The sequence below is a fragment of the Synchiropus splendidus genome, chromosome 3 (assembly GCF_027744825.2).
Source record: "Synchiropus splendidus isolate RoL2022-P1 chromosome 3, RoL_Sspl_1.0, whole genome shotgun sequence".
NCBI lineage: Eukaryota > Metazoa > Chordata > Actinopteri > Syngnathiformes > Callionymidae > Synchiropus > Synchiropus splendidus.
The window spans coordinates 6,436,804-6,452,133 of NC_071336.1; the positions used below are offsets into that span (position 1 = coordinate 6,436,804).

The 15,330-nt window shown below is 43.5% G+C and overlaps 2 protein-coding genes across 2 annotated transcripts; both read left to right on the forward strand.

The window, feature by feature from the left end:
* The first annotated feature begins 40 nt into the window (after positions 1-40).
* Positions 41-10,352, forward strand: efs (embryonal Fyn-associated substrate). Its single transcript, XM_053861126.1, has 8 exons — positions 41-152; positions 591-755; positions 1,391-2,668; positions 3,638-3,754; positions 5,983-6,933; positions 7,090-7,155; positions 8,076-8,333; positions 8,577-10,352. The coding sequence occupies exons 2-8, from the start codon at positions 744-746 to the stop codon at positions 8,760-8,762; spliced, it is 2,868 nt and encodes a 955-aa protein (XP_053717101.1). The 5' UTR covers positions 41-152; positions 591-743; the 3' UTR covers positions 8,763-10,352.
* A 189-nt stretch (positions 10,353-10,541) lies between these two features.
* LOC128755411 (apoptotic chromatin condensation inducer in the nucleus-like) lies at positions 10,542-15,283 on the forward strand. The gene is made up of 6 exons (XM_053858836.1): positions 10,542-10,714; positions 11,617-11,682; positions 11,772-11,877; positions 12,463-12,527; positions 12,703-13,809; positions 14,006-15,283. Exons 1-6 carry the CDS (start codon positions 10,580-10,582, stop codon positions 14,156-14,158), a joined length of 1,632 nt encoding a protein of 543 aa, XP_053714811.1. The 5' UTR covers positions 10,542-10,579; the 3' UTR covers positions 14,159-15,283.
* Positions 15,284-15,330: the final 47 nt, after the last annotated feature.

Genomic DNA, 15,330 nt, shown 5'->3' on the forward strand with positions numbered 1-15,330 from the left:
GAGTGCTACTCGGCGTAGGCGGAGAAAGTGTTGTTGTCATCGCCGAAGATGATCGAAAGCCGATGGCCAGCGATTTTCACGCACGAAAAGAAGTGATTTTACGTATCGCTGGCTGTCTGTGCTAAGTTTGACGGAGCGCACGCTAAAGCAAGGTAACATATTAATGCGCTATGACGACCTAGGCATGCTAATTCGCTCTGGTGGCTTTTAGCGGCTGCCGTCTTTGTTTTGAACTGTATGTTAGCGATTTATGGAAATAACGAGCATTATCCATCTCGCTGGCTCTGTAATCTGAGACTCGAGGCCGCATACTGGGAACGATGCTGGAGGAAGATTTGAATACATCTCATTGGTTATTTAACCACAGTGGGTTTCTTAACACAATATTTTGATTTAAATTGAATCGAGCTACATGCACCTCAAGTCTGACCCATGCTAAGCTACTATTAGCTTAAATCAATCTGATGGTGTGATAAAACGGTCCAGGGTGTGCGTGCCTCATCGTTTTCTTTTTATGCGCATGCTTGTGAAAGTCTTTGTCTGCAAATGTCTGGGTTTATTTATCGTGGTATTCGGCTGTGTATTTGAAGATGAGTCCCGACTCAGCTGTTCCTCCGTACCAAGATTCTCTATGCACCAAGACGTCCATGTGAGCCCGAAGGATCTAGATGGGTGACCTGACGTGCAACCAGGACACTTATAGTGATAGTTTCTCTTGAAGCACAACTGAAAACTCCACCGCCATGTCTGTATCGGTAAGCATATCGTTTTTTATCATGCGTTTTGTGAGCATTGATGGGGATCAAAACATTTAATGCTTCAGGAGATTCCAACTTCAGATAATATCTAACAACATTTCAAATAGAATCTTCATTGACTCCGCTACTGTTGTATTGATGGTCCCACATGGTTCTATGGTGCCCCGCTCTCCCCGGGGGTGTGTTTAGAAAATGAAAGGGGGCTGGCTCCCTGGCTTTAGGTTGGCAATTAAACCCTAAACTGCAAGGGACAGATGTGGCTCTTATCCCCTCCCCCTCCCTCTCATCCCGCTCATTACCATTAAGCCCTTGTGTCCATTTGATCATTGATCCACTCTAACATTTTCTGCTTGATATTTTGACTCAGATTAAAATTCAGACTTTTTCACCATGCTCGTCTGTACATTTTCCCCCAGTTCCCTTCCTTCTATCTGCTGTTTTTATTTTCGTTAAAGCTTCCCCCAAAAGTGGTTGTCAACCAAAAGCTAACAACTAAACAACTGAAGGCTACAAACAAGCTTCTTACCAATGAACACCATGTGTTTTCTTGTCAAAGTTCTTAGTGCCCTGTGCAGGCGATGGCGTATGTGGGTGTACTGTGTTTACAATTTAAGATACTGTGATCTTTTCAGACGGTCTTGGCAAAGGCGTTGTTCGACAACACAGCTGAGAGTCCAGAGGAGTTAGCTTTTCGGAAGGGGGACATCCTCATGGTTCTCGAACAAGAGCAGAGCGGTGGACCTGGATGGTGGCTGTGCTCTCTCCATGGAAGACAGGGCATCGCCCCTGCAAATCGCCTTCGTCTTCTTCAGACTGCTCCTCCACCAAATTCTGACATAGTGTACCTCACGCCAGGATCCCCTTTAACCCGGAGTGTTGTCAGCAGTAGTGCAGAGGACTTGGATGGCGTCTATCGCTCACCACCGAGTGCAGGTGAGGGCCGTGGAGCAGCATCCAGGCATGAGGAGCTCCGAAGAGTTGAAGGTGGCCGTCCTCGCTCACACTCCAGCTCTGGCACCCGACCCAGGCCTGACTGGGATCTTGGTGTGGTTGGGAGGCCTCGATCGCCATCTCTTCGAGGAAGAGGGACCGAAGTAACAGGAAGTGTTTATCAAAGTCCAGTAAGCCCATTACCTTCAGCAGCTCAGCATGCCAGGCAACCTGGCAGCTTAGTCCAGACAGAGTCTGTGTATCTAGCACCAAGCGGTCTTCCAAGAGCAAGTGAGGAGGCCAGTGAGACTACCTATCTTGTCCCCAGAGAAGCAATACCAACAGAAAACTCAGATGACTGTTACTTGGTTCCAAAGGGCACACCCCTAGCTGGTGAAGGCGTTTATCAGGCCCCAACTGGTGGAGTACTGGCTACTACTGCTGTGATTCCTAATGGAGCATCCAGTGCACCACAGGAAATACCTGGAGTGTATCAAACACCAAGCTCTGTGGGGGCAAATCTGCAAAAAACTCCAGTTAGTGTTTCTAATCATCAGCATCCATGCCAGACAACCACTCCTCAGGCGTCCCCAAGACCACTGCTCAAGGGTGCGTCACCCAACACTGCTGCTATCCGAGGCAAACCTGGTCTTGCCCATCGGGGTTCTCCTTTGCTGGTCAGAGCAGGGCAGGGGAGAGTTCCAGGATCACCAAATTTTGCCCGCAAACCTCCTCCACCGGCACCTCCTGTGAGGGGTGTCACTCGAAAAGATGTGCAGCAGCCAACTGCAGCCTCATCATCTGACACTAGCAACGCTCCAAAGGTCTCAGATCAGGGTTCTGCTACTGCCCTGCAACAGGAAGAGCATAAACCGACCCTGCAGTCCAAGAATGAACCGAAGAGTAACGGACTGGACAAGAACAGCAGGGTGCCACAGGACAAAGAGGAAAATAAAGATTCTGATCCTGTGGATGAACAGGTATGTGAACAGCACACGCTTTAATCTAAAGCAAGCAGTTGGACCTGTAGTACTAGTCCCTTGCTCACTGAGGTTTATTGCCTTAAGAGTCTTAGGTGGATTCAAAGCCTTCACCTTCTGTGCTAAAATCTGTCACCTGTTGTTTACTGTTAGGGCTCTTAAACAAGTGCTTGTGAGTCTGTTGCTGTGCTTCCACTCCTCATCTTTCCTAATGTGTTTTCCAAGTGAAGTTGTTCTATTAAGAAGTTCAAAGCTATGAATAGAAACTGTTGGACAAAAAAACTCATTGTGAGCAAAAACATATCACTTGGGGTTAGTGGATTTCATTCACTGACGTCACGGAGAACGCACCATGTTAATTGCTCAAATTGCCAGGGACACAATGTGCACCCTTACTGCCATCTAAATGGCATAATGGACGGATATGCAAGTCAGCTCCCTCAGCCAAGGCCTGCGATTGCAAATCCATCGATGCTTATAAAATATGAGAACCTCTCAGGTGATTTATTGATGTGAGTGTTGGTTGAATTGATTAGTGTGTGACAGGACTGATCAAGTCAGCTGACTAGACTTAACACTACTCTGTTTTCATTTGAACTGATACATTGCTACTGTTTTTAACCTCAACAGGAAAATTGGAATTGGTTTGCATTAAAATACAATTTGCAATTAAATAAGGACCTTCATATGCAAATGTTTGAGGAAGTTTTGCAAAATTTTATAAAAGAAGTCAGAAGTATTTATTTTGTGTGGACAGCAGAGTAGCATGATGATTTTAAGGAGTACTTGGAAGACATGCTCTCCTGTATGGCGTGCCCTGGCTTGCTGAAATGTGACCGTTTTCAGTGAAATTATTAATTTAGTATTGCTGATGTCGCTTTCATTGTGTTAATGTTTTCCCCTAGCCCTCTTGTTATTGTTACGGGAAATAAATGAATGAAAATAAATCGACTGTCGTTGTTCCTGCAGGTGTATGACACTCCTCCGATTGGAAGATGGCAATGCCGTGTACCTGATGTCGTAGAGGATGATGGCATTTATGACACACCACGTTGTGTCCCACCACAAGTTGAATCTGAGACTGAGGTAAAAAAAAAAAAAAACATGAAAACAATACCAGTTCAAATAGGATACATATGTTTTCTTTCCTTTCATGTATGTCTGGCATTCTCAATTTAGGGCTCAAGGGTTTGTTTTTGAGTTTATTTTATGCAGGAACTGGCAACAGCTGATTTTATTTGTTCGTGCAGTCAATGAAAATTCTTATTAAAAAAGTGGCTCTTGCACTTCTTTATTTTTCATGACTAATGTGACAAGTCTGAACAAGGGCAAAAATCCCGATTAGATGACTATCAAACAGCCTGTCACCATTTTCCCACATCCCTGCCTGTTTCTCCTGTCCCTACCCCCCAATATGAGGCCACACCTGTCTCTGTGCTGTGGGAGCCTGTCTTTCCAGTCCATATGCTGGTGCTATTTTCTCCTGGTCACACCCAACTGTCAGGGCCATGCCAAGGCCACAGCACTGCCACCCTTCCCCCTGTGGTTTCTCTTTAATGCTACTTAAGCATGTGCCAGCTGTTGGCTGGTGTTTTCCGCTCACCCTCAGTGGACTACTTGCTACCACATGCGAGTGTTAATGGGGTCACAGATGCGTCTCAGTCCTGGCTGACTAGGTCAGAAGCCTTTGATACATCCATATGAACACACTGTACATTTATGATTGAATCCCTGTGGGGATGCACGCCACATTTCCAGACATTATGAGCTGGAACTCATTGGGCCCATGGGAGCTCCTGTGAGTTCTCGGTTTCACAAATGGACTCTGAAGTGGGCTCTACTAAATAACTTTTTTGTGAAAGGTTTTCTTTCCTTTTTTTATCCATTGCTTTGGTTATGAAGACATGTACTTTCTAGTATTGCAGACATTTGATTGATGTTTTAATATCTTCCTAATGTCTTAAATATTTAGTATCTCACTCATTATCTGTCTTTTTATGTTCAAATTATGACCATTTCATTTTTGGTTGTTTCTTATGATCATAGTTCATATTATAATTTTGGTTTATTTGCAGCTTTACATGGTGTACAGACTACTGAGTCACACCACTAAGGAAAACGGAACAAAATAAATACATTCATAACAAACATCAGGGCTAAATACATCAAAATGTAAGCTTCGGGTGGGGGGTCTTTTTTGTGTTCCATCTTTTATCGTCAGAAAGAGGTCAAACTCACCGTTTTGTGTATTTCCTCTCGGGTTGCTCGCCAATGGCTTAAAACAGCGTCATTATGTGTGTGATTGTCACATCCCCTGGCAGTGTGATATTGTCCTTTTTTTTCCCCTGGTTTTTCAACTTTTATTTCACCTCATCAATTTAAGTATCACTGAGATACTTCAATGTGAAGGTTTGTCAGTACTGGTCATTGAGCCACCAGCTCTGAGGCAGCCCCTGTCCCCCTCTGTTCATGCAGCAGGTGAAGGAAGAGCGGGAGAATGACCCTGCGAGGGATGAGTGTAAAATCCCCAAAAGAAAATAGTCAGAAATATGGAACTATTTTGGATCATCTATTCTGATAGGTGATCCGACCATGCCTGGCTGTTATCGCCACAGCCCGTGGTAAACATGACAAATGTTTTGAGTCGCTCGCAGAGCGCAATAGAACGACGCAAGTACAGTTCAAGGAACAGATGATAGGCGAAGTCCAGAGTTGCTTAAAGGGAACTCACTTTGCATGCACTCTCCTTGGTAACTGAATTACACAGTAACTTTTAATTTTTTTCTCGTTTATTTCCTATATTTTCATTATTTTTATCTACTTGCCAATTTGTCAATTTGTCACAGTTTTTTCCAAATTCCAAACTTAAGTTAACTGGTGGGAATTCTTCGCAATATATTGCAACAAAAATCAAATCGCAATGACAGTTATTCTTTCTTTCTTTATTTTGATACCTCTACCCAACAGCTTTGTTGTTGAGGCCGTAGAGGCATTAAATAATTATTTTGTCCGGGAGTCAGTCTTCTATGAGCTTCATAATGGCCTTTATTGCAGCTAAGGTCAAAACTAACCAACATATTTATAATTTTTCATATGCTTGAGGGCATGAGCCTCAACAAAAATCAGTGAATTTTCAGGACCAAATTGGACTAAGTTGAATCAGGTCACCGAAATGAAGGGTGCCTATCACCTACTTTCAGCAGCAACAGAGGTCCTTTCTTTTCTTAAAATAGTTTGAATCTGATTATGTGGCAGGATTTTGGGTTGCTTTTTTTTTAAATCCTCCATTTTACTATCTTCCTTTCTCTTCTCAGGTGTACGATGTTCCAGCTATAACACTGAATGTGTGCGCGGCAGATCCTCCACGCAACGGCTGTGATGTGGACGATGATGATGTTTACAGCGTTCCTACACTACCGGGTGTCCCTTCAGGTCCAGGGGAGTCCATGACCAGCCTTTTGAGTGAAGATGCCGTTGTGATCGGCCAGTTGTACCGTGTTCCCAGCTGTGAGAAACGAGCCAGCACTGGAGACCAGCAGCAGGACACTACTGAGACGGATGGAGGCATATATGACATGCCTGCTCTGATTGCTGAAGTCCTGCCTCACTCTTCATCATCCTCTTCTACTTCCACCCGTCGGCTCTCCGTTTCGAGCAACGGCTCTGGTGACATTCAGTGGAGATCTTCCCTCTGCAGTCTGGTGCACTCAGTGCTGAGCATGGCCTCGTGCTCGCCTTCCATGTTGTCATCGCGGGACCTGGCAACATCACTGGCTGAAATTCTTTCTACCTGGAAAGCTAGTCACTCTGGGGATCCTCCGCCGCCGCTACAGCAGGCTTGGGCTCGCTTGTCTGATCTCTTGCCGGCTCTGTCGGCCATCGGCAATGCTCCTCCCTCGGAAGGACTTTTGTCCCTGGTTCATCGTTCTCTTGAAGAGAGCTCAATGCTGTTGCAAGTCCAGAGCCGCCCACGCCTGCCATCCCAAGAATCCCTTTCGCGCAGGCCTCTGCCAGCGCTACCAGTCCCTGATGGGAAGTCATCTGGAGGTGGAATGGGCTCACGTAAAGGTAGCTGGATCCAAGAAAGACCATTGCCCCCCACGCCTCAACCAACCTTCCCATTACCTTCCACTACGGCTCCTGTGACCATGACCGTGGGGTCGGGCGAAGAAGACGACCCGAGCAACGAATATGCAGGGATTGGTTTAACACCCATACCAATTGCTGTACCAACTGGGGACAGTGTTGGATATGTCAAATTGCAGGTTAGCTGAATTTGAATGAATTATTATCATTATTACTTTGATAGAGCTGGACGTCATGAGTTGTTTTTGTCCTCGCTTTTAGTCCACTTTTCACTAACTACATTTTATATTTCTGGCTTAATGAGGATGCTCTGTGTTCTTTTCCTTCCCCTGTAGGGAAAACCTGATCCACCTCCTATTGGTCTGGCTCAGAATGGGCAAACCATCACTGCAGAGTCAAGGGTAGGTCTTCTCTATAATTTTACCTTTTCATGAAGAAGTCGGTCCTCTCCTGCTAGCCCACATCAGGCCGCTTGCAGAGTGTTTGGTAGTACAGAAACGCACACAAGCAAGTCCGCACAGATGAGTCATTGATTCGTCCTCCTCACTGCGTGCTCTGTTTACTAATAAAAGATGTTGGTACAGAAGAGGATCTTTGGCTCCTTAACGGGGCTAAAGCCGTCTTCTCCTTGTGTTAATATTCTGAAGTTTACCAATTCCATTTCCCATATTTCAAGAGTTGAATAGCAATGCTATTGTGAATTGTCTATTAATTTAGCCCATCTGCTGGAGACTGATGTCATGGTCATTATAGCCGCCTGCATTTTCTGACTCCTTAGCCGATTCCATGGTTACGCCAGACAGACGACAAGAAGTCACTTGTAATCCGCAACAGTCTTCCCTGTCATAGATTGAAGACCACAGCACAATAAGCAACAGAAATCACAGTCATTCTTTAAAACAAGGCGCACTTTACACAAGGACACATGCAGCAATTTTTTTTTGACTTTGTCTGAAGTTAAATATTTACCAGTTGGTTCTGTGCTGTCTGGCCAAATATAGTTATTTAGTTAATGGTTAACCTGGAAAAACAGTCTTTATTCCAGTATTATTTTTGCTCTCAAAGAAAACACACTAAGCAGTATGTGTTAAGGGTGTAGTGGCCAAAAGCCAGGCTTATACTAACCACAGTTGTGTCATTAGTGGTATTTGTTTTCTTTTAAAGTAGCAAACTGTTTTCTCTCCAACTTTTCAATTGTTGTTGCCATATGACTGAAACAATGACAGTACAAAAAAGCAGATGAAGTTATTTTGATTCTTTGAGTTTGATGTACATTAGTGCCCAGTTAATGTACATTTATTAGTAACATTTGTTTCTGCAGCTGACCCCATCGCCACCTCTGCCAGTGTCCCTGTCCCTGGAGGACTCAGAGCTGTTGTCCTTCTACTCGTCTCAGAGCCTAGCACATCTTTCTTGCTTGGCAGACGCCATCGACGTGCTCTTCACCAGCGTGCAGGGGAATCAGCCTCCCAGAGTGTTTGTTGCGAGAGGAAAGAGTCTGATTGTGACAGCTCACAAACTAGTGTTTATTGGGGACACACTATCTCGTCTCCTCACCTCTGCTGACCTCCGAGCGAAGGTATTATCTTCTGGATTTTACATTCTAATTGTCGTCCTTTCCTGTGGACATTGTTACCAGTGTTAAAATCTGACGTAGCAAAAAATAAAGATGTGTTCCTGAATCACTGACTGAAATATATACATATACTCCCTCAATAGATGCAATATGTTACAATTTTTTTATTTTTTATTTTTATTTTCAGCGTAACTGCAGAAAAGTCCTTTGCTCTCATGTCATAAACTTTTTTTTTTTCTCTCCAAGATCACAACCTCTGGAGGACGACTCTGTCAGGCGTTAAAGTCAGTTGTCGTGGCAACAAAAGGTGCTGCCCAGAACTATCCTTCAGTGTCTGCTACTCAGGAGATGGTGGACCGTGTTGCTGAGCTATCCCAGCAAGCGGCTGGCTTCTCCACTCTACTCCAGCGTCTGGCGGAAATATCATCTTGATGTGTTTCAGCACATTTGTAGGAATTACATTACAAACCCTTCAGATATACAGTTCTCTCTTTCGAAATGCCTTAGTTGTTGTTTCACTTTTTGATACATTTCTCTGAGTAAGTGGGAGTTCAGTTGGAGCACGACTTTCTCATTGCTGAATCTGTGACTCAGCCTGGCTTTACTAATCTGTTTGACAAGACTGTTGATTTGCCTTTTGTTAGTATTTGGACCTCTGTGCTGTTAGGGCACACTTTTGAGCGTTAACTTATTGAATATATCAGGCTCAATACAGTCTCTGAATCCAAGTTGTATTGCGCTCTGCGAGTCTTCGGAGGATTTTTGTGTTTTCTTTATGATAGCTATTTCCCCCGCAGCTGCTTTATTTATTTAACAGTCCTCTTTCCTGATATAGCACAAAATGAGGCTATCTTTCAGCCTGCTTTATATTAAAAACACCCAAAGGCCTTTGTTATTTCTCATCATCCATTCATAATCCTGTGTCTGTCACTAAAAAGTAATAATACTGTATATAATAAATAACCTCAGTGCAGAGAACTTTGAGAGTCAAACCAGCTTGAAGTTAAAACCAGTGACGCAAAACAATTCAAACTCAACTTGTGCAGCAGTGGGATGTATACCTGATAGAATTGCCTAATTATGTTCTTTCCCACAGTTTCTCATGAGCCTGACAAAAGAGCCAAAAACCTGCTGACCAAGTTTACCTGTCTCCACATGTCGCATTATAACCTGCATGTTTCACTACTTTTGTTTATGTTCCAACTACGCTACGCTCTCTTTTGAGCCGTCAGTGATTGTTTCATTTCGCCCTGACCTTGTGGCGTACCACTATGAGAAGACGGTTTTTAAGATTATGCATAGACTTACCATGTCTTTTTTTTCCCTTGACATCATTTTCTAAAGACTATGCTGTTTGCATGAAAATGTTACGCTGCAGCAGGAGCCTACATTTTTAAGTACATAATGACATTACATTTCTCTTTATTGAACATGTCATTTTTGGCTGCGCTGTTTTCAAATATGTTTTCTAGCAGTGAAATCGTTTTGTAGATATTTCTCTATTTCTGACATTTTCATATCACATCTCCTTTCGCAAAAAAAGAAAAAAACCCTGCATGAAAAATACAAAACTGTTAATTGCACAAGTGCTATTTTTCATATTTCAGGTTTATGATGGTCCTAAAAATATTTTCTCGAAGTGAATCACTACTTATGGTGCGTGAAACCTAGTACCATCGGAATACATGGTTTTCATCCATGTGTTGCAGTGACGCCTTGTGGATGTTTGAAGGATTACACACGAAGAGCGCTTGATACCGCTGCATATTTATGTGTACATTTTGTGTTGGATTTTACATAACCAGATTTCTTTGTTACTGGGGGAGTATCTCTTTTGATAAATGTTACATCTGCAGTCTTTGTGGCCGTTTTATTTCTTGCAAAGGTTTTGTACACTATGGAAATTTACTTGAGTCAGATATCCTCGTTACACCAGTTTAAATGGTTTATTCTTTTTTTTTCTACAGACGTCCATCACTTTTAAGGCAATGTGTGTTATTTCCGTCTTGTAATCCTGCTCCAAATACATATTTACAAATATTCAAACGTGTCTTGCTTTTGTGGGTGATCTGCTGCTAGTTGTCTATTAATTGTGGCACTCAAACTGAAAAAAAACATCCAATTGTTAAAGGTTAAATCAGCAGAAATGCCATTCGGTGTGCCGATGTGTTCCGGAAACAGCCGAGTGATGACGCCGAGCAGCAGCCGTAGCGACGCTTGTTGGAGTTTTGACAAGCAAGGGAAGCAAAATGGCGGACGAAGATATTACGCTTGATGGAAAACCTCTACAGTCGCTTCGAGTGGCGGATTTAAAGGCCGCACTGGAGCAAAGAAACCTCCCTAAAAGCGGACATAAGCCAATACTTTTAAAGCGACTGAAAGGGGTGAGTTCTTTTCGGATGTTATGGCGGTGCAGTTCGAGTCTGGCCAAGTTTAGTAGGAGGCGGCGGGGGCGGAGGGAGGTGTTACATTAGGCCGTCACCGTGTGTGTTTATGGAGCGGGAATACACGAATCGCTATCCATAAGTTCGGACGATAAAGCAGCTAGTAGTATTGAAGAACGAAAACACACCCAGATTGCAGATCAGGCGAGGCGGTTGTACCCGGTGCACCGTGTTGCACCGTAGTTCATATGTGCACCTGTCCTGCCGAGGCCTGAGAGGCAACAACCGACCAGTGTACAGTACCGTGCCCGCGCTCGCTGTGTGGAAATTGGGGGAACAGGTGCGCGCTTTGCGACGTCAGCATCTATTCGGGGACACCTAGCAGGCCACAGTCATTGATTCCTGTTTGTTGTGTAAAACGGCGATTCAGAAATATCGCTGGATTATTATATAAGTGGTAGTGAGCGAGTTGACTTTCAAAATAAGAGCTTGAATAGTAATCGCCTGATCAGAGCACAGCCTGGCCACGGAGACGCATATCTTACACACTTTAAATGCAACGGTGACGCATAGTAGCCAGTGGCTGTGCGGGTTTCGTTTGACTAGTTTTCTGAAGCAGGGCTTTGAACTGGCACTACCATTTCAATCGGAGAACTTAAAGCCCCCATTTTGATGTGTGACGTCACAAGCGGTAAAAGATTGTAAACAAATATGATTTTTAATTAAGCCATTGGTAGACGTGTGTTGTGCCGTGTGCTCACCTCACGAGGCTCATGAGATCATTTGAGTGACCTGGGTCTAATTGGCTGGAAGTACGTCACCGTGTACATCTTTTGGTGTCTTTTACTTTTTGGTGTACCTTTGTATTTCGCATTAACCAGTCTCGCTGCTCTTCTCTGCAGGCTCTGATGTTAGAAAATCTGCAGAAGTCATCTGGCTCACACAGTGGGTTGCAACCCAACTCTCAGGTAACAAGACTTTCTTCGATTTGTATGACAACGTCCTTCTTGTGGTTAAACGTGTCCAATTTCCCTCTTTGTACCCTCCTTGGCCATAGATTGGGGAGGAGATGAGCCAAAATAGCTTCATAAAACAGTACCTGGCCCAACAGCAGGAGCTACTACAGCAGAGACTCGAGAGAGAGGCCCAACAAGAAGCTGGTGGTAAGATGTGTTGAAAGGTTTTCAAATGCCAAATTAAGACATTTTTTCAAGAATCAAAATCCGTTAATACCGCAAATCTGTCTCCTTTTTTTCCAATCCAACCTATTGCAAATGTTGGCGCGTGACTTTATGAATGTTAATACAGATACAGCCAATTGTTGTATTAAGAACTAGATTTCATTGCAAGGGTCAGCTAGCAACAGAGGGGGGAGTATTGTGTTGGAAAGAAGGTTGTTTGTATCATTGGTGGCCTTTTTTGATGACCAGGCAATATTTGCTTTGCTATTTGTAAACTTTAGATCAAGGGTCTCGGCCCTTGATTGGTTCAATCATGAGCGATTGACCGGTTGGACCAAAAACCTGAATCACCCTGGCCCTTTGAGGATTGGTTTGAAAACCCTCACTTTAGATATTTGTCAACTGTGTCACTGGATGGTCTCATCTTAAATTAGTCCTTACTCAACAAGGAATGCATAAAGAAGAGACACTTACTTGACTAGGTTTTGTATGCCACAACATCCAATGTATACATTTATAATGTGTTATTTGTGTTAACGTTAACTGTTTTATGCCTTCCTTTTCCAGCTAACTTGCCAATGGAAGACGATGACGATCAGTCAGGGGATGACTTGTCTTTTGTCTCCAATAAGGTGAAGCTCTTAATGATAATCTGCAGTCAATGTAGAAAGTCTAGTGCTGAACAGGATGTACAAAGCAGACCCATGGGCTAATATTATTATTCTTTGGTTAATTCTTGTAAAACAAGTTGTCTAAACAAGTCTATTGTGTCCACGTGGCATTTACCGTTGGCATTTTGTTCCCCAGCCGACTCATCAGATCAGGACAGGACAGATGGAGGTGGGAGAATCAACTCTCAGTCTCAGCAAAACTTTGACTGGTCCTGATGTGGGTGCTGGTGTTATTCACCATCAGCAGGGGTCTGTTGATGTTCCTAGAACTAGGATGCAGAGAGCAGCCCAACCGGCTCCTTCTCCACCTCGTGCTGTAGCATCTCTCTCAGTACGTGTTCTTGGCCAGCCTGACCGCCAGGAGCCAGACACCGCGCTCCCACATGCCCTGAATAAGGAAGGTTGTACTTCAAGTGAGCCTTGCCCAATCTACCCAGTCCCTCACCACAGTCAAGCTGCTGCAGGTGTCGACGGAGACATTGATGATGATGCCGATGACAATAGTAAAAACGATGAAGAATGGGGGCCATGTGCAATTAAAAAAGCTAAGGCAGCTCCTCCCCAGATAGCCATAAATATTTCCTCACCAGTTGCCAGGTCTAGGCGTAAGCTTCAGCCTCCGCAGCACATCCCACCTCCACAGCCGCACCCCGGTGCCATGCAGCACCCTACTCCGCCTCCCTCACCACCTCCTGACCTGTTTCCTCTACCTGATACTCCCAAACAAAGCCCACCGGATGGTGATGTGGATGATGACAAGAAGAGGGGAAGCCATCAATCATCTGGCCTCCCAACCGCTCTGCAGAGGCAGAACTCTGAATCAAGTTCTCATTCCAGCAGTCCAGAGCCTCCTATGAAGCAAGGGCCTGGACCTCTGTCTGTGCTGGTGCACAAGATGGAGCTTGCTGATACAAGTGCCAGGTGTGAACAAGCTGGGAGTTCAAGTGGTTCTGTGTTTCATAATTCAGAGCCAAAAACACAAGACAAGAAAAGAGAGGTAGAAGAAGACAAGCCTTTGAAGAGTGTAAAAGGAGAGCGACAACAGGAGCAAAGGGAAAACAGATCATCAGAGAAGATGGAGACGACACATTCAGAGAAGGAGAATATGGAGAGGAGCAAGCGGAAGAATGTGCCTGGTCAAAAAGAAGTGATGGTGGATGATGATTCTGCTTCCTCATCAGACTCTGATTCCTCAAGTTCATCTTCTGTTGGAGGTGAACCCTGCTCCACCATGCAGCTGAAGGTTGGTATAATAAACACTCGGTAGCTATCGAAGAAAATGATCTTGGAGTGCACACATTACCGTGGCGGCTTCCTTCCACTGTGCTTTAGCCAGTAATTACTATTATTCAATAATGATGCTCTCTGTCTTTGCATGGCAGCTTCTTCATTCCAAAATGACCACTTCACTGCATTTTTTTTAAACAATCCTCTTGCAGAAAGTTGACCAGGGAAGAAAAGCCGGTGATGACACGCCTGTGAGAAAGAGTGAGCAGAGAGGACTCCCAAGAAGGCTAGTCACACTTTTTATATTCTTCACTCTATCAACACGTGCTTTGTGGATTATAAAAGCAATTACCCTGAGTTCATAATCTGATGATGTGTGTCGTTCATACATGCTCTTAGCTGGGATATTTTTTTTCAGAGGGAGTACCTTTTTTGTACTGAGTTTTATATGTGATGTGGATGTTGTTGGAGGTCTGGGGATGGATCGCCATAACCCCATGGAACACAATTTCCTGCAGTTTGTGGTGAAAGGTTTGTCTTTCCTCCAAGCGTGGGCACCGTTAAGATGTTCTGCCTAAAGCAGGGCATCTAATTTTCATTGCAGTGTGTTACCAAGACACTGAGATGCCCTGCTAGCTAAAAGCCTACTATATCAAAAAGTATAATCGTTTTTAATCTTCTTAAATGGTTAAGTTTTAAGTGTTTAGAGGTTACAAATAAGTCTGCACCACTTAATTATTGCTTATGGGAGATGAACTGTGCATAAGGACTTTCAAGGATGGACTGCAAGTCCCTACATCACGTGAGTAAAACTTGCTTATATGTTTGTCTAAGGCATGGTTTTAAAGTCTGATGAGAAATTATGTTACTGACCGTACAGATGAAAAATGCAATCTAATAAAAATGGAGTGGGTCATGATCTCCGGTTTGAGATGTTAGATCTTTGTTTAGATTTGATCAGGTATATTTATACCATACATGTTACAGTTGTCATTGAATTGATACCTGAAATAGAGGGAAGCTGTTGACTTAAAAGGTGAGAAAGAGGACAGCGTGAGAGGATCCCCGACCCTTTCACGCATAGCTTTAAAATGCATTTTCTGCTCTGATCAAAGTGATATCCAGTTTATGTTACCACATGTATTTACTCACTGCTCTAGCGAGTGTTTTCACAGACTACATTGATATTGAATGTGTGTGGAGACAAATTTTGCAAGCACCCTGACGGTACCATCTCGCTCTCTTTGTCTTTGAGTATACATTTGCCATGTCAGCAGATGAGTGTTTGTCATTTGATTTAACATGCATTTTAGGTTCTGAATAACTGACAGTATCAATAATTGTGCCTGTATTTATTCACAGATTGTGTACTACTTGCTTTATTTTTTCCATCATTGTTTGCATGTTCAAAAGTAACTGAGAATAACAGAGGGTTTGATTATTTTTATGATGGTTTCCCCAATTATCTACATTTTGCGTATATATATATATATATATATATATATATATATATATATATATATATATATATATATAT